General features: G+C 36.3%; 2 protein-coding genes across 12 annotated transcripts in view; one reads left to right on the top strand and one right to left on the bottom strand.

Annotated features, from left to right (window-relative positions):
• Nucleotides 1–19291, top strand: part of cnn (phosphodiesterase 4D interacting protein centrosomin) — a 37945-nt gene extending 18654 nt beyond the window's left edge. For 3 of the 4 annotated variants that reach the window (XM_069123302.1, XM_069123301.1, XM_069123303.1), the window contains 13 exons: nucleotides 4246–4463; nucleotides 4804–4975; nucleotides 5910–6049; nucleotides 7427–7837; nucleotides 9242–9472; nucleotides 9604–9957; nucleotides 14232–14339; nucleotides 15406–16647; nucleotides 16866–17153; nucleotides 17309–17533; nucleotides 17625–17828; nucleotides 18110–18341; nucleotides 18460–19291. In XM_069123302.1, the coding sequence (XP_068979403.1) occupies nucleotides 4246–4463; nucleotides 4804–4975; nucleotides 5910–6049; nucleotides 7427–7837; nucleotides 9242–9472; nucleotides 9604–9957; nucleotides 14232–14339; nucleotides 15406–16647; nucleotides 16866–17153; nucleotides 17309–17533; nucleotides 17625–17828; nucleotides 18110–18341; nucleotides 18460–18671 (4037 nt within the window). In that variant the 3' untranslated portion in view covers nucleotides 18672–19291. The remainder of the gene's footprint in view (nucleotides 1–4245; nucleotides 4464–4803; nucleotides 4976–5909; nucleotides 6050–7426; nucleotides 7838–9241; nucleotides 9473–9603; nucleotides 9958–14231; nucleotides 14340–15405; nucleotides 16648–16865; nucleotides 17154–17308; nucleotides 17534–17624; nucleotides 17829–18109; nucleotides 18342–18459) is intronic. The other variant, XM_069123304.1, reaches the window with a different exon arrangement.
• Lim3 (Lim3 homeobox protein) overlaps nucleotides 5964–24554 on the bottom strand; it is a 73362-nt gene continuing 54771 nt past the window's right edge. For 3 of the 8 annotated variants that reach the window (XM_069123309.1, XM_069123312.1, XM_069123311.1), the window contains 2 exons: nucleotides 23196–23411; nucleotides 19676–22795 (listed from right to left, as the gene is read on the bottom strand). In XM_069123309.1, the coding sequence (XP_068979410.1) occupies nucleotides 22614–22795; nucleotides 23196–23411 (398 nt within the window). In that variant the 3' untranslated portion in view covers nucleotides 19676–22613. Of the gene's footprint in view, nucleotides 6701–6866; nucleotides 6914–19674; nucleotides 22796–23195; nucleotides 23412–24554 lie in introns of those variants that run through there. The other 5 variants (XM_069123313.1, XM_069123314.1, XR_011174440.1 and 2 more) reach the window with 4 other exon arrangements.

Below are 24554 nucleotides of genomic sequence, written 5' to 3'. Positions count from 1 at the left end.
GCGATTGTATGCGTTTATAAACTTGTAATTCTTACGCGCAAAGTTTCCCGTTGATCACAATTCGTGTTACATGGTTTGAGACTGTCGGTGAACCGCTCCTGTTCATAAATCGCTATACCGCCGTATATGGCGCGTACGACGATTCCAACGAGAAATACTATTCTCTGAGCTAGATTTTTTTCTTTCTAAATTATGGATTTTTAGCGTGTTGACGCCTCATCCGCTGCTATGTATATCGTCAGGGTAAAATTGCAATAACTGTGTGTGTGTGTGTGCGCGCGCGTATGATTTTCTTGTATATAGACGAAATTAAGTTACGTGGTTTATAAATTAAAGCGTTTGAAAACGTGATCCTGTTTTTTCAAATGATTGAACTTAACGACTTGCGAATGTTACTTCGTAGTTAAATTTAATATGTATCGTGTTCTAAGAAAGTGACGATAGGTCGAATTGATTGCGTGAATCATTTAGAGGTCGATCGGTTCGATATGTTTGACATTTTTTCAAATAGGTTAAACTTTTCGGCGAAAAATGGAAAAATCGTTTTGTTACGATGTATGGATAATAATTTGTTAAAACGACGTGTGTATTTTTTCGTAATAGACGTGACATTTTTCAACGAGCAAACATACCAAAGGAAAGGAAAACTTCACATCGAGTTACGTAACACATCGCGTTGCTCCGTCGATAACGTGACTGCTATTTTTAAAATTATCTATGCTTTTCTTAAAAAGAAGCATTCTTACGTTTCGATTGCTTCGAATTGTTCAACATATGTATACATATACATGTATATGGTCATAAACCTTTATTTAACATTTTTGAACAGAAAGTAAACGTTGCTTGCGATTGAAGTTTAGCTAATACTCTATCATACGTATTAGCAAGTAAATCGTTAGATGTTCATCGCCAAATCTTCTATTATTATCCTTTGTTCTCCTAGTTCAAAGAAACGTAAACCCATTTACCGATATCGAGTTACTTCTTCGTTTATCGACAATTCCGATATTATTGCTCATTGTCGTGATTGAACATAATTTTTATGCAATCGTAGAAATTTACCATTTTAAACGATATTGTTTACATCTCGCTCGACCTTGAATCATTTCATCCTATCGAGAGAAAAATAAAGTCAACGAGCCTTTCAGAATGCGCTCAATGCTGGACCCTGTTTGCGCTGAATTGTGTGGCACAAAGAAAGGTCGCTAACTACCGAGCTTAATAGACCGTATTAAAGCACAAATGGCAGCGTGAATTTGAGCTCTGGTTGGTCGCTTCGTTACCAGCACCTATCGTCCAGATGCGTTATTTTCATTCGCCTTTCCTTTATGTTTCAATGATTTTCATTTCACGGCTCTGTGCTGCCAATGGCATCGTATAAGGTCACGTGCCATCGGAATGCTCTCGAATTGTCTCGTTCTCCTTCGATCGACTTCGATGGAATTTTACCAGACTTGTCGAATACTTTCAACGAGGATTATCGAAATTTCATATCGTATTCGTATACCGACCGTAGCTGTGTATTCGACTCGAACAGAGCGCGTTTTCTTGCAACGCTGTTTTGTGGCAATCGTTCGCGAGGTCGATACAAATTTTCACGAGTCGTCGAACCGCGCGACAAGCGCATCGCACCTCGCGACTCTTTGTCGCAATTTTTCCCGACAACTGGCAACGAGAGAGAGGAAAAGAGGGAGGAAAAGAGGGAGGAAAAGAGGGAGGAGACACGGCCAACGACAGGGCCGATGATCGCGATGAGTCGAAACAAAGGAAAAGGAGGACCAGAGGCTTGTAAAAATCCGCGTCGAACGAGCATCGTGGAAGATCGGCTGAAAGGCTTAATGTGGCGGTTGGCGACGCGCGAAGAAGATTTAAAAGAGAAGAAGACCGCGGCGCCCGTTTAGCATCGCGAAATTGGCATCAGTCACGTAGCTCGAACGAATTCGAGAATAGGATCGATTCAACGTTCAATCATTGCAACAAGCGCACCTGGAGAAAAACGAGCGATTTGTAGCAATCCTGTGTGCAATAGCGTGCATTAGTCACGGACGTCGCTCGTGCTGTGCGTCGTTCGTGCGTCGATCGTGTCCTTTAAAGGGATCTAATCACAGCGGGCTTATCTTTGCTTTCGTGTTTGAGAAGTCCTGTTTGCATTACTAGGAACTTTGTCCGCAAGTGGAGCTCGTTCCTTTAGTCCGTGTTTTCTATTTTTCTTCTTTTTGTTAACCAAAGGGAATTCAAACGCGATAACGTGTTTGAAGTTGAGCTTCTCTTCCAGGCTTAACCCTTCATTCGCATGGGGGTAGTTTCCGATCGATAATTTCGAGTAATTTTTCACTTTGTTCATTGTTCTGTTTAAATTTTGCTTTGCTCGAAACGATTACGGTGATACGCGGCGATAAATACTATTGGATGATATTTCAGAAACTCGCAAGTTTTAAGCATTTACTATTATTCGAAATAACGACAAAACACGAATATTTGAAATGGTGAATCATCTAGGGCTACGTCTTTACTCCGTATTTACTTCAAAATTGACAGAGTAAATGCAACAGGAAAATTACTTCAGCCAAATACTTTTGTTCTGTATTAGGATCAAACAATTTCCTATTTTAGTAAACTTCCTTAGGGAAGATAAATAATTCGGATCTTAACATCGATTTGAACTTGAAGTATTGGTTTTACATACACTTAAACTAAAATTAGAAAATATATCGTTTAAATATGCAACGTTTGCCCTGAGAATTTTTTCAATTACCTTTGAATAACGAGAGTATTATTAGCTCGCCTGTATGCGATGCTCCCAGGAAATACGATATTTATACGAAGACAACGCAAATTTTAGAACACGAATGATCGAAAAGAACGTATCGCCGCTTTAGCCTAAATTCTAAATAAACGCACGTTCGATCCAAGTCTTTGAAAACTATTAAATCACGCGTTTCGCTTCCGTAGAGCAATCTGGAACAACGCGTTCGTGCGTAACTTCATCGATAGGTCGTCTTTTATCTATGATCCTGCGATTCGAATAGCTTCTCGATAGTGAGTCAGGGGGATACGGGTTAGGGTGCCACGAACTATCACAAAGTAAACACAAAACACAAAATTTGGGTACAAATGTTCAGCACGTAAATGTTAAAAATAACGTAGCCGGATCGATGCGATCGTCTTTCTCGTTTCTGTGACCGGATTCGTCGACGAATCGTTAATAGGCGACGAAAAGGACAAAGATCTCAACTGTCGGACATTGGAAATTGATGAAAATTGTCATCGTTAGAAATGGCTTAAAGACAGCTTCTTTGCTAACGAAATACCCTACGGTATCGGGTTAACGATCGCCCTATTAATTATGGAAAGTAAGAATTTTTATACCGACGATCGTTTAATTTTTCTGTAAGAAATTTTAAATAAAAGCGATGATTCTAAATAATTTTGATAACGGTTTAGTTTGAAAAAGAAAAATTAACACAAGTGCAAGTTTACACGCCGAATCGAACGTCTTGTATCGTCCATCCGATTTATTTACATATTGTTTAAGATCCTTGATTCGTTTGTATTTCAGGATTAATTGAATCGCAAGGAGAAATAATGCACAATGTCTTCGATAAATTTAATTTGTCGACGATTTTGGTTATTTCATTTAACAACGTTAGATTGAAAATGATCAACGTAAATTATTTTCCCCTCTTATTATTTTCAGAAATAGAATCGCTTCTATATCTTTCTTTCTCGTGTTACTTTGAATTTTATGTTCTGTGCGTGACTTATCAGATCAATTGAATCGTAAACGACGATCATCTTTGATATTATGCTCGTACAGAATATCGTAGACAATCTACGTAGCTTTAATTAAGCAAATCAACCAGCCAGAAATTCAATTGAACCGATTTGTAATATGGTTGAACGACGAGTCTTTGTCTCTTCCTATATCCAATGCTTCTAGCAATTTATATTGTAATTATGACTCATGAATAATTTATTCCAAAATCATTATATCAAAATAGCCCTAACAATTTATTCCTTGTTATTTTATGATTTTATTGCCATATTATATACTGATATCGGTTCAAACGTAGACCTTACAATAATTCGTCGATGAATTTACGATTAACAATAGCATAATGTTTTAATAAATATATCATGATATAATACGTGTATTACGAAGCTAAGTAAAGTTGGTAGTTTCTCTTTTTATAATATTTTTTTATAGTAAAAAAATTAAAGGGTGTATTTGATTTTCTGTTTTAGGCACAAATGCGAGATCGCCTGGGAAGACGTCACCAACGGGGGTAATTGGAAGCAGAGATGGAGCAGGAATTGGTAGGACGATGAAAGAGTACGAAGATCAATTAGAAGCTCTGAAAAAGGAAAACTTCAACCTTAAATTACGGATTTATTTTCTGGAGGAGCGGATGGGAATTACATCAGCGGATGAAAATGCGATAAAAAAGAATATCGAATTAAAGGTTTCTTCGTGTAACATTTTACCTCCTATCGAATCGTCGCAATACTTTGTAGCTTATTCGCAATTTCTCTCTTATCTTTTTCTTCTTTGATTAAAATTTTAATCGTTTGATCTGAAAAGCGCGTATATATTCCGTGAATTCAAATTCTCTTTACTTTCTCTTTAGGTTTCTAATATAAATATCAATATTTTAATTTGAAACTATAATTCGCTTTGTTATTGCTGAAAATTCGAATATAGAGGACTCTAGGGATAAAATGAGAAATATGTATTTTTATTTTTTATCAACTTTCCTAGATATATTTTATTTATGAGACTTCATTGTTTTATTCTACCGTTAGGTTGAAATTGAATCATTGAGGAAAGAGTTGGTGGAGAAGCAGGAACTTCTCAGCCAGGCGGCCAAGGCGTTCGAATTAATCGAAGAACAAAAAGAAGCTTCTTCGCGGAATCAAGCTCAGTACCAGCAGTCGCTTGAAAATGAACGAGAAAAGATCAGAAGACTCGAGAAGGGTACGTAATGAAATTTATCACTTCGTTATCGTAATTAAACAAAATTCTGCATATTTTCTTTGTCAGTGAAGAATCGGTAAAAAGAATTTATACCTGGATTCCAATGGTTTTACGATTGATCTCCTACCAAATTTATGTATGTAATTCTTCTAGCAACATTTACGTCAGTTATGCATACGTATATATTATTTATGTATTTATGTATTTTGGCGATTTTGCAGTTTCCTCGGATTAAATTAAAAAAGGTTTAAATTTTATCATAAATTAGTTTATTACGTAAAGAGAAAACTATATTTTTTAATTATAAAGCTAATTTTTTTTTTTTTTTACTAACAACTTCATAAATTGTGCTTATTATTTTCAATTATCGAACACAAATGGCCTACTAACAGCTACTAAATCTACTTGCTACTATGCGCGTTCATCAATATCGAATCTTTTTGCTATGAAAATAGTATGCAATTGCTAGATTGTGGATGTTGTGGACGTTTATGCATTTACAAATAACTTAAATATGCAAATAATTTATCATCCGCAAACACATACAAAATATCCAACATAAAGTACCTTGTCGCAGTATTTAAAGCGCGAAATAAATCTTTATTGCTTGTTGGGATTCGTTTTGTTTTTAATACTATTCGTAGAAATATAAATTTGCATTAATATCGGCAGTCTAATTAACCATGATTTATTAATGCTGCGGTGTAATTTCATAATATTCAAGATCGTATATAATTCGACGCGTTTCTTTCTACGATATAGCTTGTAAAAAGCTCTTTGTAGAAGAAAGTATCGGAATGTTTCGATAGGTTGTGCTTCATTCGCATAAGTACTCGTTGCTTCGGTAAACCCCCTTCTTTATACCCTCTGCTTTCCACGAAATTCGCTTATACTTGATACGATGAAAATTTTATGTTCTTGTCTGTTGCCGCAGAATTAGCAGAATATGAAGAAAAAAAAGTAGATGCATCTATCTTCTATAAGGAAGCTTTCGGCATCACGCCAGAGAAGGCGTTGGAGAACGAGGAGAAATTATGTCAAATGGAAGAACTCGTTGCATCTCTAGAAGCCGAGGTAAGATAATACAAAAGATAACACGTAAAAGAAATGATTTTTATAGAGGAACTAAAATTCTTTTTACCTAATCCTCTATAACTAGAATAACTTTATTATGAGAAAAATTCTCACAATCGATTACAATCTTTTTATTCCAATTTGAAACGTAGGGAATAGCAATTACTGTAAATAGATTGGTTAACGTTGGCAGAAATGATATGCCGATGAAATACGGTATCGCATACGATTATGTAATTTCTAAGTATTATACAGAGGGTTGATCTTTAATTCTCAGAGTCAATAAAATATGAGAAGATAGATTATCTAAATTAAGTTGAATTAAATGAAATTGTGTAAAAGAATTAAGCCCTGATACTTATTTTTTTATTTATTCTGTCCCTTTAAATTCTCTTTTAATCTTTTCCGAACATCGAAGAAGATATAGGTTTCTTTCGAGTATATCCTTCTAGGGAAATTGAATTATTTCCGACTGGATTTTACAAAGTTGATCCCCAAAGAACGTCGTTATTCATGGCAATTGATAAGCAAATACTCGTCTGCCCTACTTCTTTTCCTTTTTCCACGTATCTACACCATTTCAACGCTATCTTTGTTCACTTCCTTCAGCCACGAAAAGAATGCGAGCTTGATAAGCGAGTTATCGTCGCTCTGCAAAAAGAGGAAAAAATTAATCAGTACGATTTTGTCCGTGGATGTGTATGCGTCGTTAACATTGTTCACAAATCCTTGCAATAGCTTTTTATACGTACGTTTGCTTCTTAACAGATAATAATTACACGACCAATAAAAATTTCGCGTATGTGAAAAGTGTGGACTGATGATTCTCTTCTTTTCTTTTATTATTCTTCGTATTCGACTGGTCTATCGAAAATACAAATTTCTACGTTACGTTACATATAAATAGCCAAATAGACATTTGAAACAGTAAAATAGTAAAAATTGTATGCGGAGGATATAGTTCTTATAAAAAGGAAATATCTTTCTTGAGAATTCAAATTCATCGCGACTTTTGAAGTAATCGGCTGTTTCTTAAAAAAAATTGTTAAAAATCTTTCCTTTGGATGCTAATGTTTAATTTAAACGGCTATTTGATTTCCCTATGCTTTGTAGTATTAAAAATAAAAGTGGCGGCTCAAGACTTTTACACATATACATAACTGCCATTTATTAATTTTTATCCATAGTGAGAGCGATTTAAATCAAAGATACGATAGCAATCACTAAGAAAATGGCGAAACTGAATGCAAAATTACCATTTTACCGTTCTAGGTATATTATACAATATACATACGACAAAAGTACTTTTTTTCAGTTATACCGTTTCACGTAGAACACGAACGATTTTAACGTAAATTTATTCGCAAATGAACGTAGGTGAAACAGGTGACGAACAGCTTGGACGAGGAACGCGTCTGGGCGCAAGAACTCGAGGGTGAACGGGATGAGTTTAGAGAACGTTTAGAGGCTGAGACACGATTGAGAGAAAATTTGGATGCGGAGAGGTTGCAAGATATCGAGTCGCTACGGGAGAAAGTAAAAGAACTGGAGGAACAGCAGCTAAAAAGAGACACTGTCGTTCAGCAGTGTAAAACCGAGCTACTCGAGAAAGAAAGAATCATTAAGGAAAAAAATGCACAGCTGGAAGAGAGGTGTCGGGTATACGAGGAGCTGAATGCCGTTTCAGAGAAAAGGAAGAAGCAAGTCGATCAATTAAGGACGTCTATAAAAGCCAGGGACGAGGCCCTCACAGATTTGAATAACAAACATCGTGCCCTGCTCTCTCAGGTGATTATCAGATTTGAATTTCATTTATATCCATTTATACCAGGAAGTCTCCTGGTTATCATTTCATTACTGATAAGATCCTTAAAGAGTTACCTTAAAAGAAAAGCTATCGTCTACATAATCATCCTGTTTAACGCAATCATCCGCACGACGCATGTCTCTAATCGGTGGAAGCTTGCAGAAATCATCGTGATTCCTACATCGGCAAACCTACATCATATCGCTTTATATATAAGTCTATTGCCCATCGTGTGTATACTGTTCGAAAAATGACTTCTAAAAGAACTAAAACTTGTAACGAGCGAAGAAAAACTTGCCCTCGATCATCGGTTCGATTTCAGAAATAATCACTCGACGGTTGAACAAATCGGTAGAGTCTATAACGTAATCCTACACTTACTAGAGGAGAAGAGATACATACCGTCTTCCTAGACATACAACGAGCTTTCGATAAAGTTTCACATGCTCGTCTGCTTGACAACATTAAAATGAATCTATCTCGGTATTTTCTATTCTTGAAATCACATTTAAACAATAGACGGTTGCACGTACGCCACGAACATGACCCCATCGAAATTATATTCCATCCCGTTACATGGAACGTGTCGAGGTAACGTGCTGAGACTAGCACGCTGTACACCGCGGATTTACCTATATATAAAGAGATATCACGGTAGTTACGTTCTAGCGCTTGATCAAGATCCCAAAGGAAGCTGAAAAATGCTTCGGAAAGGCATTAGAGACGTACAAATATCGCTGGATACCTGACGAATAAAAGTCAGTAAAAGAACAGTCTGTGTATACCACATCTCTGTAAAGATAAAGCGAAGTAGCTTGGAATGCATTTAGAGACAAGACTAACACGGGCAAAGCATATAAAAAGCAAGAGGAAAGAATTGGATCTGAAACTAGGTAAAATGTACTGGCTTATTGGTAGGAAATCTCAACTGTTATTCTACGATGAATTAAGTATCTGTAAAGATATCCTGAAGCCAGTGTCGACTCGTGGAATACAAATTACGAAGGACTTGCCAGTAATTGATATTTTACAATGATTCCGATCCAAAGCACTCGGATCAATGCTTGACGCTCCCTGGTACGTCACAAATTCGCAAAGACTTAGAATTACCGACAACCGAAGAAGAAATCCAGCGATACAGCATTAACTACGAAGAAAGAAAACATATCGTGAAATGCGTGGTCCTTTAGGATTCTTTAGAATTAGAAACTAAAAAAAAAAAAAGGCATTTGATATTTACTTGATAAATAATATTACTAGGTATAAAAGTTAAAACTAGGATTTAAGAAATTAGACGTTAAAGTAATATTGAATTGAAGGAAAATTATTTTTCCGATATAATGCGTTAAGTTTGATTAATTAATTTCAATGAATCTATATTGCAGTTCGAGAACGGTTATGTTAAAAGATCACCCCCGAGCAGTCCGTCGGCTATGAATTCAGTCGAAGATCCTTTGCAAGCGAGAATGGGACAAAAGATGAGCTGTGTGCAAGGGACGACGAAGAGAGGAAACACTTGTCTCGATTGGGAACCAAATCGAGAAAGGTCAAGCAGAGTGAAGTCGCCGGTGCAAACTTTGAACGGAGAAATCAGAGACATTAGAGACTTAATCAAGGTTCGCAGAAACTTTCCTTCTCGTTTCTTCTTTTTCCTCGCTAAGAATTATCGAACTACTAACGATCCTACAAACATCGATCTTTAAGGAATATCGTTAATTTGCTTAAATGGAATATTTATCTCGCTTAGGAGCTGGAAGAAAAAGAAAAGGAATTGAAAGCTCAAGAAGAATCGAGAAAACAGTTGGTACTGAAATTATGTAACACGCAGAAACAAGCAGATACAATGAGTTACAAACTGAAGAAGTTGGAAGGTGAACACGAGAAAGCAATTAAGACGATTCAAGGTTTCATGGAGAGACAGCAACAATTGGAAAACACGAAGCTGAGGAAGGAACAGAAGATCATGGAGTTAGAAATAGAACTGAACAGGCTGCGGGAGTACGAGAATGCGAAGGCTGCGAGGGATGGACACGATCAATTCGTTCTGAGAGATTTCAGCACCGACATGACGGACGATCCAGAACGCGATGCCAGCAATCAGGTCGACATCATGATTTTTCGATTCTGCATGCTTGTCTCTACGTTTTTGAAGCATCATATCAAAAATTTAGGCTTTGGGCTTTTAAGGTTTGGTAGCATTGTCTCGAGGTTATTCTATATTATCGTAGCTGTTTAACGTTATTGTAAAATACAAAAATAATTAATTACGAATGGAATTTGGATCTTGATGATTAGTCGGAAAGGCTAACGGATGAACGGTCATTGTATGAAAGTTCGCTAACGTGGAGACAACGCTTGGAATTGCAACGCATTCCGCTTTTAACGAGGAAAACGGAATTAATCACGGAATGGTTTAGTATTATCAAACGTTTCTCTTTCTTTCAGAGATACTGAATTCACCTAATATCTTCTACTTCTACTTCTCCTTTTCTGCTTTATCGTCATCATCTCTCTCACTGCATGATACTTATCGCTTTGGGCCACTGTTCGTTACATTTCGATATCCTTACCGGTGCACCGAAAATTGCGACCACAAGTAGCTCTGCGCTATTCAACATGTACGCATATGAGATTTAAATATACAAATCCAGCGTTACTCGAGTCGAGTTCTAGTAATTTTTTCAAGAATTTTCTTTTACATTCGTGATACGAGTTCAAAGTTGGAATCCTCCGTTGAGAAGATTCCTTCTCGTTTTCTTACGCTTGTTTTACTTGATTATTAATTTAATTAATTGAATTTATTTTACGTTTCGAGTTCAGTACAAGTTACATATGTTTTTGTTCACTTTTTTTCAATCTTTTTTTATTATGAAGTGATCTATTATTGGTTTTTTCTTTGTGCATACGTTTTTTTTTTTTGCACGGATTTGTAGTGTTAACGCATGGCATGTATGAGAGGTACGACCGATAAATCGCGTTTTTAATTTACGTATGCGTATTAGTGTCGAAACACAAGCAAACGGGATATTTGTATTTTACGCTGTTATGTACGTTCGAAGAACGGTTTTTTAAATCACACCGACGAAATTTAATAAATTTTTCTACAATTTTTTTTTTATGTCGCTCTGGTCCTGCTAATTAATTATTCCGCGATATTACATTACTTTGTCTCATTACTTGCGCACTAACATACCTTTCCAAGCTAAATCAACTAATCGCATAATACAACTATTTCCTCAGATGTGAAATTGAACAAGAAGTTCTTAAGAAATTTGCATATTTTTAACAAATCAGCAATCTGTTATCAAAGCTGTCAACAAATAAATTAATTACTCACTTTGCGTTTATCAATTGTCTAATTGGCGAACTTTAGTCGAATTTCTATATATTAACTAATGGGTCGGAACACGTTTACATATATTTCGAAGGATTTCGGTGTTTTCTCGATTCTACTTCGAATCTGATACATGGATGGAATCTAAATATAGTTTAATTAGGCTACGGCCCAAGGTTCCAGTTCCCCAAGGAGTTTCAAAGTCCAAATTTACCGTCAAGTTCATTCCCCTATTATTTTCTTCTTATAGGTGCGCATCAAATATTTTCTGCTACGAAATTAGAGTTGCCAAGTGGTTTCAAACGATTCCAACATATTGTAATTCGCGTTATTCGGATTCCACGATACGATCAACTAAATCAATGATAACGAACATGGAAAATAGACGAAGGATTTCTCGAGTGGAAGTATATGTACCGTAAAGTCATTCACCTTTAAAAGCCACGGACTTAATTCACATCTCTCGAGCTATTTGTCTCGTTAGTCGACTTAATTGTTAAATCAAAGTACTTGACCTCGTTCCTCGAGTATTTCGACGTTCTTCGATTCAGAAATGAGAAAATTACATCTGAAACGAGACTACCGCTGGTGGCAACGACCGTTAACAGTCGGTAGCTTAATTCGAAACTCTCGGACTGATAGCAGCGTCCTACACGCGAATTCCACGTTAAACGAGCGCAAGTTAGCGATCGTAGCTGGACACGGAGTGAAAACGGCGTGCGAGCGGGCAACGTGATCGTATATCGGATTATCAAAGTAATTTTCGTAGAGCAAGTCCCGGCGAGGCGGTGTCTTCGAGATACCAAACCGAAGACGTGCCTTTCGTCTAATAATAGAGACAGTCCGCTCGCGAAGTGTGCGCGATCCGCTGCCGGCTCGCAGTCTTCGTACGAAAATTCGTCTCGAGTCTCGACCGTTTTCCAATCACCGTGGTTTTCTCCACAACGAACGACGATAATTGAAAACGACTGTAATTGACTAAGAACGCGACACAATCGACATAATCGATCCAGGAGATTTGAGGAGACTCAGAGTCCAGTTATCCTTATTCTCTTTTGATTTATACACGATCAAAACGACGAACGTTCGATTAGAATTTGAAAGTAAAACGAATTCGAAGAAGTGCGACTTTTTTTTTCTTTTGTCTAAACGAAGAGAACGACTCTAGATCGAAGTTGAGTCGAAGAACACGCGAGTTTATCCGTTTACCATTCTTTTTCTTTTTCTTGGTTTTCCTCGTTTTGTTTTACGAAAGAGAGAATTGAAAAGGAATCTCGTGATTTTCCCACGGAAAATCCATTGAAAAGTTTTCAAAAGGAAACAATTCGGGAAGAAACGGCGCTCTCGTGCCTTTCCCTTTCCTCTGTCACAGATATTCGCCAGTGCTAGAAATAATTGTAGCATTTGCGTTGAGTATCTTTGAAGGATTAATTCAACGTAATTGAATCGAACGGAAATCGAAAAAGAGAAAAGAAAAGAAAAGAAAGACGATAAAAATGTTCTCCTGTTTGTGCGCCTCGGTGAGAATGGAGGTAGGTGGATGTAACAAGTATCGTCTTTTGGGCAAATCGATTAAGTTTTCGTCTATTTTTCCATCGTGTGTTCTATATTTATCGTTAAAACGATCTAAGTTGTGTGATATGTTAACGATGGTAATTGATTTTTTATTCTGTTAAATTCAAAGCGGATCTGTACAAAATTGACGACTTATTGATAATTTACTTTTGCTTTTAACGAATTTTAACAATAATTGTTACAGTTAACTGTAGTTGGCTTCTTTTAACAGTGAAATTTGAGTAACTTATTACAGAAACTCGAGAAAGTTTCGTGCAATAATTACATGACTTTATAAAACAATCGAGAAATTAATTAAATTTTTATATCACACTTTTGTTACATACAAGATGTTTATCTAGCCGATTACTATGAAATTATAAGTATCGTATATTTTACATAGAACAGAGATTTCTTTTTTCAAAATGAATTGACAGCGATTCAATTATGTATTACGTTTCAATTAGTTATAATATAATTAAATCTTATGCGATATAACAAATCCGTATACGCGAAAACATAAATCTTAGAGAAGATAACTAAATCGTAGAAATTTTGCGTGAAAATTATTTCTTATCTTTAAGCAGGATAGAGGATAAGGTATTTATCTTCCTTACGGAAAGGTTAACAAACATATAAGTTAGGAAACTGTAAATCTTCTTTTTTTTTTTTTTTTTTTTATAAAATCTTTAATCTCAAAGCTTCAACTCTTATCCATACTTTCCTCTATAAAACATGAATTCAAAAACATCGACTTACAAAACATCGAATTAATTATCTGTCAATCAGTTAACATTTTTACTTCATTCCTTTCGATTCTTTGTTTCATTCTTAAAACGCTACGATTGCCGACACTACGCTAGAATTTTCCAATCTACATCGTAAAATCTCTTTTCATAAAACTACTACACTTTCGATTATATTTTCGAAAAAAAAAAAAAAAAAAAACGCAGTGCCGTGCCCAAAACTGGAACTAACGCCGCAAATTGTTAGCTCGTCGAAATCGATGAGAAAAGTCGGTAAAATTAAGGCTAACCGTAAAGTTACAAATTAGATGTATCTTTTGGTTTTAGGAGCCAGATATCGTTACCCTTGTCTCGCCGCGCAGTTGGTCAAGGAAACCGAAAAACTAAATACCCGTATTACCAAACAAAAACTTAAAAAACGACACATAACAAACAAAGAAACAAAAAAAAAAGAGAGAGAGAACGATCTCTGCACAATGTTAAATTAGCATGTAACGTTGCTCCGCTTTTCCTTCCACGTTATCCGTCCACGAGTTCCATACGAATCCTCCACGTACCGCGAAACTCTTTTCTTCTCGCTTAAATAATTCCCACGATTTCGATGCAAATTGATCGCACGCAAACTTTTGTACCATACACCATCTCTGTAATCGCAGTTGTTCTTGCAAATAAAGCTTACCGATCGTTGCAACCGATTTGTTTCCGAGTTTTATTGACGAGAACAATACTTTATATGTGCAGCAACGATTCGACGAAATGGAAGCAAAAATAAACGACCTACGAGACCAAATAGAGACCATCAAGGCCGAAAAGAGTCGTTTGGAGAAGCAGATTCAAGTTGAATCAGAGGTATTACTTCATTAATTGCGTATCCCTTTTCAAACAATTGTTTCCTTCGTTATCGTGCCTTCGTTAGAAAGTAAATCCGGCTAAATAGCTTCTATATCGATTCGAGAAATTAGACAAAAAGCTTGAAAAACTTATGTAATTTAATTGGCAAAATTGATTAATTCAAAGATGTTTCGTCAACACGGTAAATTGTCATTCGATCGAAGAATTTCAAGAGGGAAGAAATTATCGTTTAATTTGTTCGAAGATCAGATGCGTTTGTCCAACTATATGCTTACGTACGATAGTAATATTTTATTTATATATACGTTAAAAGAATGTGTTCGGTATTGTGTGAAAATTGTTCATATAGTGAAAAATACGAATTACGCGAGACGATATTTGGATTGGTAAATTGTTGCAAAAATTGCAATGCCTGAAAGTTTTATACTTTTCTCACTCGTTCCTCTATGAATGGATATATCTTTCTCTACTTTTTCTATTTAAGTAGCAATGTTACGTATGGAATTGTTAATACTAGATACAACAGAAAGAAGCTTGTCGACTGGATTTTCTCCAAATCATTTCAATTGCAATCTAATTTCTTAAAACGCGAAACCATCTTCGTTTCCTTTCGTTTAAAAATATATTTTTATATAAATATTTAGTAATATTTGTAACAAATTAAGCCATTGCGTAGAGTAGGTTTTATCCAAGTTCAAGCAAAGTTAAATCGTTTAGGATGCGAAATAACATCATAACTAATTGAAACTCTAGTTTTAGATTTCGTTAAACGATCGAATATCAAAATAACATTAATAATACACGGATTTTCCTCTATTTATCATCACGCGTATGTATAACACCTTATTTCACTAATATCGCTCTTTTCTTCACGTCTAAGTTTATTTATCGATACACGTAATACTCGCGTAGTGTAATTAATAATAAAACAACGTAGTTAATCATTAAAATTTTTTAACATCGAATAAACAAGAATTTTGTACAATCGCGCGATAATGCATTAAGCTGAGTTCTGATCTCCGTTAAAATCTCCAAACTAATAGGATATTAATATTATTTTCAGGAATTGAAAGGGCGACTTCAGGATAGGGAACAGAAGATAGAAGTTCTAGAGATCGAGAAGCAGACGATAAAGGAACAGCTGCAGAACAAGATAGATGAACTCGACAAATTGAAGAAAATGATAAAAAACGATATGGAGGAGTCGAGCAAACGGGAAGACCTTATTCACGATCTGCAAGTTCGCGATGCAGAGATCGTGGAGAAGAATCGTAAGATCGAACAGTTGTCGAAAGAGCTGCAAGTGAAGACACAGAACCTACAGAAGCTGGTGAACACGGAGCTGTGGAGCAAGAACAAGGAGATCGCCAAGCTGCACAACCATATGACCGCCACTCACTGTCTCGAAAGGAGCCGAAACAAGTTAGACATGACGCAAGAAAGCGCTAGCACGCAGCTATCGACTCTGATCAAAGAGCTAAACGACATTGGTATCAAGGTAACGTTTACCAATGAGGTGATCCAACTGAACTACGTCGACGGGAACGAGACCATAGACGTAAAAACTATGACAGACTATGTACAGAAGCTGGTAGCCCAGAAAAATGAGTTGGAGAAGGAAGTCGATTACCTAAAGTGGTTGAAGCTAGTTTCGAAACCGGACATCGCCACGGAGATCGATGGATACGGTGATAATCAAACGGAGAGAGCGAAGAAATATTGCGAACTCATGCGTACGCACTTGAAAGACTTGGTAAAGTTCATGAAAGAAATGTTGAAAAACGCTAACTACGCGGATACCATTGGTAACGACCATAAGAAGACCGTATTCGACGTTTTCATGAACTCGAAGATACTATCTGACGATTTCGTCAATGCGCTCGAGGAAATGTCAACGAATGATTTAGCCATTAACACCGATCATGCGAATGGAAAATCGCTGGACAATTCGGTGAAGAAAAGTCGATCTGACAACTTACTCAGCGCTACGAAGAATCAAGCGTCCACGCAGTCAGATTCTGAGGCGTTTTCTGAACCTGATAGGACCGTTTCTATGGCTAGAATTGGATTACAAGAGACGCAACAGAAGTCTTTGAACCGGTCCAGATTTTCCAAGTATACTAAAACGTTCACCGATTCCGAAGACTCGTTGGAATATGTGCCTTATTATAAGTCGTATCAGAATGATCTGAACGATTCCGAAGCTAATTATCAGATACAAGAGCTTAAAGAAACGAACGCTTTACTGTACACGGAGCTCAGTGCTCTTAGGAATGAGTTCACTGCCAAAATTTCTTTCGATTGTGTAAGTATGACCTACGCAGTTTTATTAACCCTGACGCGTTTAATTAAGTGCATGTTAATTTATGCATCTCTTAAAACATCAAAAATCTCTTTGATTCTTGCTCTTTGTTAAAAATTCGAAAGCATCATTAGGAATTTTGTAAAAATATATTTCAGAAGTCTTTAACACGATAGTAAAGTAGATGATCTTGTTTTTAAATGTATCTTTTTAATTTTCAGATATTCGACGAAAAAATATCGCCATTGATAATCAAATTGGAAAAGTCGCAAAAGTACTGCGAGAAATTGCAATCAGCTTTGGACAGAAGAGTACACGAAGTCCACACACTGAGGAAAGAAAGCAAACAAAATTGTACGCGTAGAGCGCAATTGGAAAAGAAACTAGCTGATCTGGAGAGCATGGCAACAGAAATGAATAAACAGAAGGCTGAACTAATACATTACAAAGACAATGCCGAAAGAAAAGCCACGGAAATGCTAATATCACTCAACAGGGAAAACGACACGGTGATAAATCATTCTTTTCTCAATTTTTACAATTTTAACTATTACGTGTATTCAATGGTATTTAAAACTAATTGAAAACATAGCTCTTTGAGAATTAATATTTTACCGATATTAATCCTTATCGTTTATTAATTATCTTTTCTGAATAATTACAGTTGAGGACAAGAATCAAAAAATTGGAAGACGAACACGAATCTGCAAAGACGAGCATATCAACGTTGACGAAAGAACTGGACCATTTGACTCTTTCGCATAGTCAGATTCTCGTGGAGAATACAAAGCTAACGAACGATAAGTTACGTTTAGAGCAAGAAGTAAGGAAAACGGAGAACAGATGTGACATGACTGTTCGTACCATGCATGATAAATTTAACAAAGAAGTAAGATAATCGATGTTTATGGCTCGACTTAATTAGAATCGATCCATCTTCAATCGTAATACCATTTTGTAATACCTGTGTACATTTACAGATATCAGATCTGAATCAAATCAATGAATCTCAAAGGGCAAGATTACAAGAATTGGAAGTGACTAATAAAGAGTTGCGAAGACACGTAGCAGTTTGTGAAGCGAGCGATTCAGCGCCAAGTTCTAGTGGCGTTTCTTCGATACCTACAGAGACTATGCTGAAACAAACTTGCGAAGATATCATGCAAGAATATCAAGCATACAACGTTAGTCGAATATTTTTATTAATCATATCTTTATTTTCTTATTTTGTTTTTTTAAACCGTTCATTCGAGAGAGAATTTATTGAAAGCTTGAATGCACTTGTAAGAATTCCGTGTTTCTAATGGACTGCCACTGTTCAATAATCGATGCTTCAAAAGTTCCTTCTATTATATGGATTAAATGTGCAGTCAATTCAAAAGCGTAGTAGAAAATATTATAACGATTGATATTTTAATTATTTTCTGGGATTATTTGAAGATTATGCTAAATTATATTATTTTAGAATTCACAATACTGGCTACCTATAAGCTACTCAACGATTGGCGGGCGCAGTAAAACAAGCTGTTCACCAGACCTAGGAATCGAAAGTGATGCGGCTGTTACAACTCTGAGGCCATTGCAAGACACTTTAAAAATCACCGAATCCATGACTAATCTGTTGAGCGATGAAGATGATAACAATGGTAATAGGCCAGTTCGTGAAGTCGATAGCGAAAGCCCTTTGCCGATAGAAGGTAACTTATTTTTATAAATTATAACAGTTGCTATTTATATTAAAATTGATTTTATTTCAATCGTACATTCCTAATTCTTCGTTATATATTTCAACAAATAAAACTTATTATCTACTAGGCCTCGATGAAGTAGAAGCTTTGAAGCAAGAAAATGAAACACTGAAAAGAAGATTAATGAAAACAAGAAGGGCATTGGAAGATACTTTTCAACATCTTTCGGCGTCGAATAAAAACAAGAAAAACGTCGAGAAAGCGATAACGAAACAATTACAGATTACTAAGAGCATATTGAAGAAAACAAGGACGTATGAAGAACCACTGGACAATTGAAACTATTAAAGAAACTGCAGAAAAATATCATTCATTCGCCAGAAGATAGAAAACCAAATGGAAAGTCGTCGTTCGTTGTGGGTTTTTAAAGAACTGAAATTATCCTCAACTTTTTTAATCGCGTTTTTACTATATTTCTGTATTTCATACGTTTTTCGATTCATATAAAAATTTCGAACAATCGTCAACGAACGAATTGTATCTGTACAAATGAAAGAAAAACGGCGGCAACGGTTATTGTATTTTGTAAGAAAAAGTATTTTCGTATATTCGTGAAACATTGAACGAAAAAAAAGGAAGACGTAAGAATTAATATAGAGAAAAGATGACGATAAGGAAAAAAGAAAGAAAGGAATCTTCGTGGAAAAAACGAAGCTGTATATGTAAGTTTTGTATATAATCGTGTATGTGTATTCGAATTCTTTTGTAGATTGTTTCTTCTCTTCGAAGGTTACTACAACCTTATCATCGAAACGAAAGCTGTCCATTTTACCGTATCTTCGAGTTCTCGACGTCCCGAAATTCGCGCGCGTGTACATATGAACACCGAGAAAGTCATTACACAGCATCTGTACATAATCTTCACAAATAAAGTGCCATTGATATTTGAAATGAAAAAATGACGTTAAAGTTAGAAAAAAGATTATTTCTTACTTCCAGTTCCAATTTATACTTTCGTTTATATTTCCCTTCGTATCCTATGTTGTATTCTTACACCCAATAAAAATTTTAAAAGACTATTTTCCATTTACTGTCGGATGTACATGTGATATGAGTAAAAGCAAACTAAGCAGACGATAAATTTTACTTACATAAAATTAGAATAACTTTTTCCCCGCTGTTCTGGACAACAGAAATATTTTATAAATAGGGGCATGTTTCACATAAAAAATATCTTTAAATCTTATCCGTAATTCCCAATTCTCAAAGCTAGACAATAATTTACTAAAAATTACGTTGTTTACATTCGTTAGAAAATATTTTTAAAAATGATAACGAGATATATGATAAAATAGAATAAAACAACGAATTTGATAAAAACTAACGTTAATAGAATGTCTGTAAAATTAATGTACAAAGAATAAATTTTGCTCGTGTACGGATAAAAATGAAGAGTTTGAAAGTACACAGTACAACGTGATATAGATTACGATAGAATTTTTATTATCACTCGATGACTAGATAATAATATAAAGATCCGTAGTAACTCGTGTCGATGAAGTTATGAATTGCGCTAGTCATGCGAATCTTTTTTATTCATCTTTATGAAACCCGGTGAGGAGTGTGTGTGTTCGATTTTCATAACTGTACAACATTCAGTTCTTTTACCCGACGAAATATACCATATTTCTGTTTCAGCTCTCCTTTCAATTTCAGTTCATCGAATTTTCGCGGGTAAAATAATCAGGGCGACGTATATACAATTCTACAATGATATATTTTTTTTTTATCGCTCCTTCTCGGACGATGTGCGCTATGTTTCAAGTACTATATCGCTCGTATAATATGAGGCATATAGGAATATTTGAAAAATAAATTTACAAATCATGTCGTCGTAAATCTTGAACAAATATACATAAAAAATTTTACGTTTGTTACGTAATTAATATGGTGTATATATATATATATATATGCCTCATATTACTACATATACGAATGAAGTTAGCCATCAATCGGAGACTTACGTCGATCAATTGAATCCGTTGCTTTTGATTATCGATCATCTATATATAAATCTAGGCATGCTGTCACGAATATGTATCTCGCGTGTACATACATATGTATACAATTTATACATAATCGCGCATATACGTATATGCGTTGAGACAAGAGTACAATTGACATCGTTACGACTTTGATTATTTAACATTGTTACCGCTTTACAGACAGAACCTGGCAAATTATGCATTTGTACGCTTTAGTCTAATATTTAAAAAAGGTATTAATGTAATTTATTTTCCATATCCACAAAATTTTTAAGTAAATTTACAGCTTGATCTGTGAAGCGTTAACCGCGTAAACGAACTGTTCGTTCAAATGGAATCGATTGATCGAAATATCTCGCGACTGTGCCTTTCCGATGCTGTAAATCGATAAAAAGTGACGCAGAGCATGTCAAAGGTGTAATCTACTGACGCTCGGTTTCACCAACGATAAACAAACATGCAAAGTAAACTTTGATTCGGTATTCGATCAAATGGCGTCGTGTTTGTTTGTCGATTTCGTTTACGTTGGTGGAATCGAATGGCGATCATCTAATAAGTCGCGAAAAAGGGACTTACTTTCGAGCGACAATCATGGATGTTGATATTCGTTGCGTTGTCACGCTAAGAAATATCTTCGTTATGCTTCACGATGTAGACTACACGATTGGTTTTGTTTATGGATACATCGATCGTTGTATCCATAAGGGCAAGCCTCTCTCGACTTATCATAGTTCTCCACGATTCACCAGTCGCAAGTAAACCTTTTTGCAATAAATTACAACACAATTAATAATCCACACCTGGCTGTCGTTCGCTCGAAAATCACACTTTTCCAATCAATTTGAATAAGGCGTTCGGAAATCATGCGACGACGTTCGATCTAACGTGGACAATATTCCCACCACGTATTCGCTCGTCCGTTTCTTAAAGTGGACTGAGCGGTTCGCGGTAAGTAGAACGATTCTGATTGGTCGCAAAGCTAGCCAACTCTGTAGCACTAAATTCGCATGTACTTACATTTTATGTATGTACTTTACATTACAAGAGCGCCACATTCGATATATATTCATTATGAAAAAAGTGTAAATCGTTTGACCAATCGAAACTGATTTTACAATCCACGTTTCCTCGATCGAACATTCACGATTCCATGCTATGTCACAGCTTCGCTAACGAAAAATAATGGACCAGTCTCGTGTAATTATCTCGCATTTATGAGAAAATCGATTTATCGAGCGTCGATGGAAAAAATTCATTAGTGCTTCAGGGTTAACTTTTATTTCGAATTTCATTTGCGGACGGCGTCGCTTCCTCAGAGATCGCTGTACGCCTATCCTTCCCATCTTTCCTGCTTTCGCTCTACCTCCCATTTTTCCTCCTTCCCTTACCGTAGTACAATAAAATCTAATCTGAACTATGTACAATAAACGACACTTGAAACTTCTAGCGTCACGTAAGCGCGGTATACCATAGAAACGTGTCCCGCGATGCTCACGAATGAAACGATATCTTTCGTCAAGTACGATCTCTGTGAAACGCAGTTCGTTCTACGGGAATGTGTATGTATTCCCTAGAACGAATGTCGGTTCTTTACGCGTACGAGTACCCATTCTTGCAAATATCTCGATGATTTCGTTGAATACCAACATACATGTACGTTGGAAAAAAAAGTTCGTTACGAAGTATCCGTCCTTTCGAACGATATCGATTCGTTGTGAACAACCGGTCTTGCGACACGTCTAAACTACCCTCTAGTTTTTCTTTATTCGACGATTAAACTCCATAGTACCGGGAAACGAGGAACTTGTACATAAATATATTTAGATTAATCGTACCTATCGAATGCGTATCGTATACGCGCTCTAAATGTAACTTTATACGACAGCGACATATGGCATCATTCCGATGATGGGAACCCCGCCGGGACGGTGAAGTGTACGGTGTGGAATGACTCCTGTGGCTCGAGACGGTGCTCGATCGTCACACATATCCTGATCGAGTTCCGCTCTTATTAGATGGATCTCTTGGTGATACACCGAGAATACCGAGATCCTCTCGAGATCGAGACTCGCGAACGTAAGATCGTCGACGATCGACGAAAGTGGACAGGTTGATGATTCGATCGAAGGCTTAGTCTTTTAATTGAGTCTTGCCTTATGGATAAAGATCGTCAGGTAAACGCCTTGCGCCGATCCGTTCTTCCGAACGGTGCTTGGCAACGCGTCAGTTTGCCGGGTTATGTGGCGTAGTGGGAATGGTGGTGAGCGTGTGGAGGTGGTGGTTCGCCGAGCCATGAATCGGGCGAGGGTGGAAAGTCCGGGTAACCACCTCCACCGCCGCCTCCGCCGCCACCACCACCTCCGCTCGATTCGTTGCTCAAATCCGATGCCGGTCCTGGTACCATGCCACCTGTGCTTCCTGCAACATGCATCGTCCAATTTTTCCATTAACATTTTCGCCTTTTTTATAACACCGTGGCTTGGAAATGTACGGTGGTGGTGAAATTTAAACGAAGGTGTGTTTAACATTAATATAGACTGAAATTAAGGCCATATCGTAGAGAATATTTTTCGCGACCAATAAATGGTGAAACGAAATTAACGGTGACACGATCGGAACTTGATTTTCGCTCCTATTGTCTTTCTATATACGCAACGTATCTACTTATATGTTTCTTTTTTTATATCGAAGAAAGATAGCGTCCTATAGATCTAGATTCTTTACACGATAGATAAACTAGATATTCTAACCGGAACTGGAGGATTACGATACGATATACAGAATGATCTTACAATATAGAAATGAGACGTTTACTTACCAAGGGTAGTGTAGACGGAGAGGCCAGCATCCGGTGGATATGGAAATTGAGGTGGTAAGGACGGTGATCTGGACGTTGAGAGATAAGGGGGAGTTGTTGCACCCAAATAACTACGTGGAGGGCCCCCGCCTGCCCCATTTCCACCCCCACCTGGACTCGCGCCTTCACCATCTAATCCCATGTTCACCACTGTTCCGTAACTATCGTTACTCAAATCTAAATGTAAAGATAACATAAATGTCATTATTTTATTGTCCTATAAGAGCTTGCTCCGAATATCAGAACAGATTATAACGCTGTAATCGATTAATGACATAAAATTGCTACTCGTATTTTAAATTTGTAAAAGAATTTATGCAGTCATCATTATCTCGATTTGTTTGTAGTAGGAAATAAAATTATATCCAACATTTACGTGAAACTAAATTTAGTCAAATTTTCTTATAAAATTTCTACATCGGAAATTTGTTGTTTTTAATATAAGATTACAATTTTATACCGTACCAAAGACATTTTTCTTTTTATGGTAGCGGTGTTAAGTATATATGATTCGAATAACTTTGTATTATATCTGTCAGGCGCAAGAAAGGCATTGGATAACGAAGCCGTTTAAAATTTAAACAATAGCTGAAGTTTATATGACTTTACGGCGTGTATGGTTAACGATCGGCATAAATTTCAGCATGGTCCGCAATCTTCCTGAAATCTCGGACACGGCGAACTAGCAGTTAGCCTCCACGAACTCCTGAATAATTGACGAGATCGTCTTCCCCTTTGCTAAACGCTCGAGTACACGAAAGCTTAGATGTAACCAATATTAAAGCGAAAGCAACAGAGCCAGAGAATAGGTAATTTTTTTGAAAGCTTCTGTATAGTTTTGCGTTTTTCACGATAAGTATCTCTTTACATACGCATGTGCCTAATTATAACTTTTTTATATGATATCTTCTTTACGTATAATTGACAAGTCAATAATATTTTCTAACTACGCTTGTTCTTCGTCGCTTGAAAAACTGATAAATTTGTTGACTAAATTTATTCGCGAAAAAAGTCGTAAGCGTGCTAATTAGCGACATAATTATTTAAAATATTTATGTAAACACTGGTTCCTTTCTTCTTAATATAGAAACTTATTTTTTATCCTTTGAAATTTTTGTTATTATAAATTTTTAGCACAAAGAATAGCGACTTTTAATAACGAAATCTCTTGAAATATACATATACGAGGAGGGTATTCGGTGATAGCGTACCATTGCTTGTAACATTTTCTCGTTTCGCGAATCGAAAGGAACGTTTGTGCATGCAGAGAGGAAGCTGCGTACATTTCGTGATATTGGAAGTACAAATAACCCGTTATGG

The sequence above is a fragment of the Bombus flavifrons genome, chromosome 11 (assembly GCF_040668555.2).
Source record: "Bombus flavifrons isolate JBK064 chromosome 11, iyBomFlav1_principal, whole genome shotgun sequence".
NCBI classification, from domain to species: domain Eukaryota; kingdom Metazoa; phylum Arthropoda; class Insecta; order Hymenoptera; family Apidae; genus Bombus; species Bombus flavifrons.
This window is presented reverse-complemented; position numbering and strand designations above follow the sequence as displayed.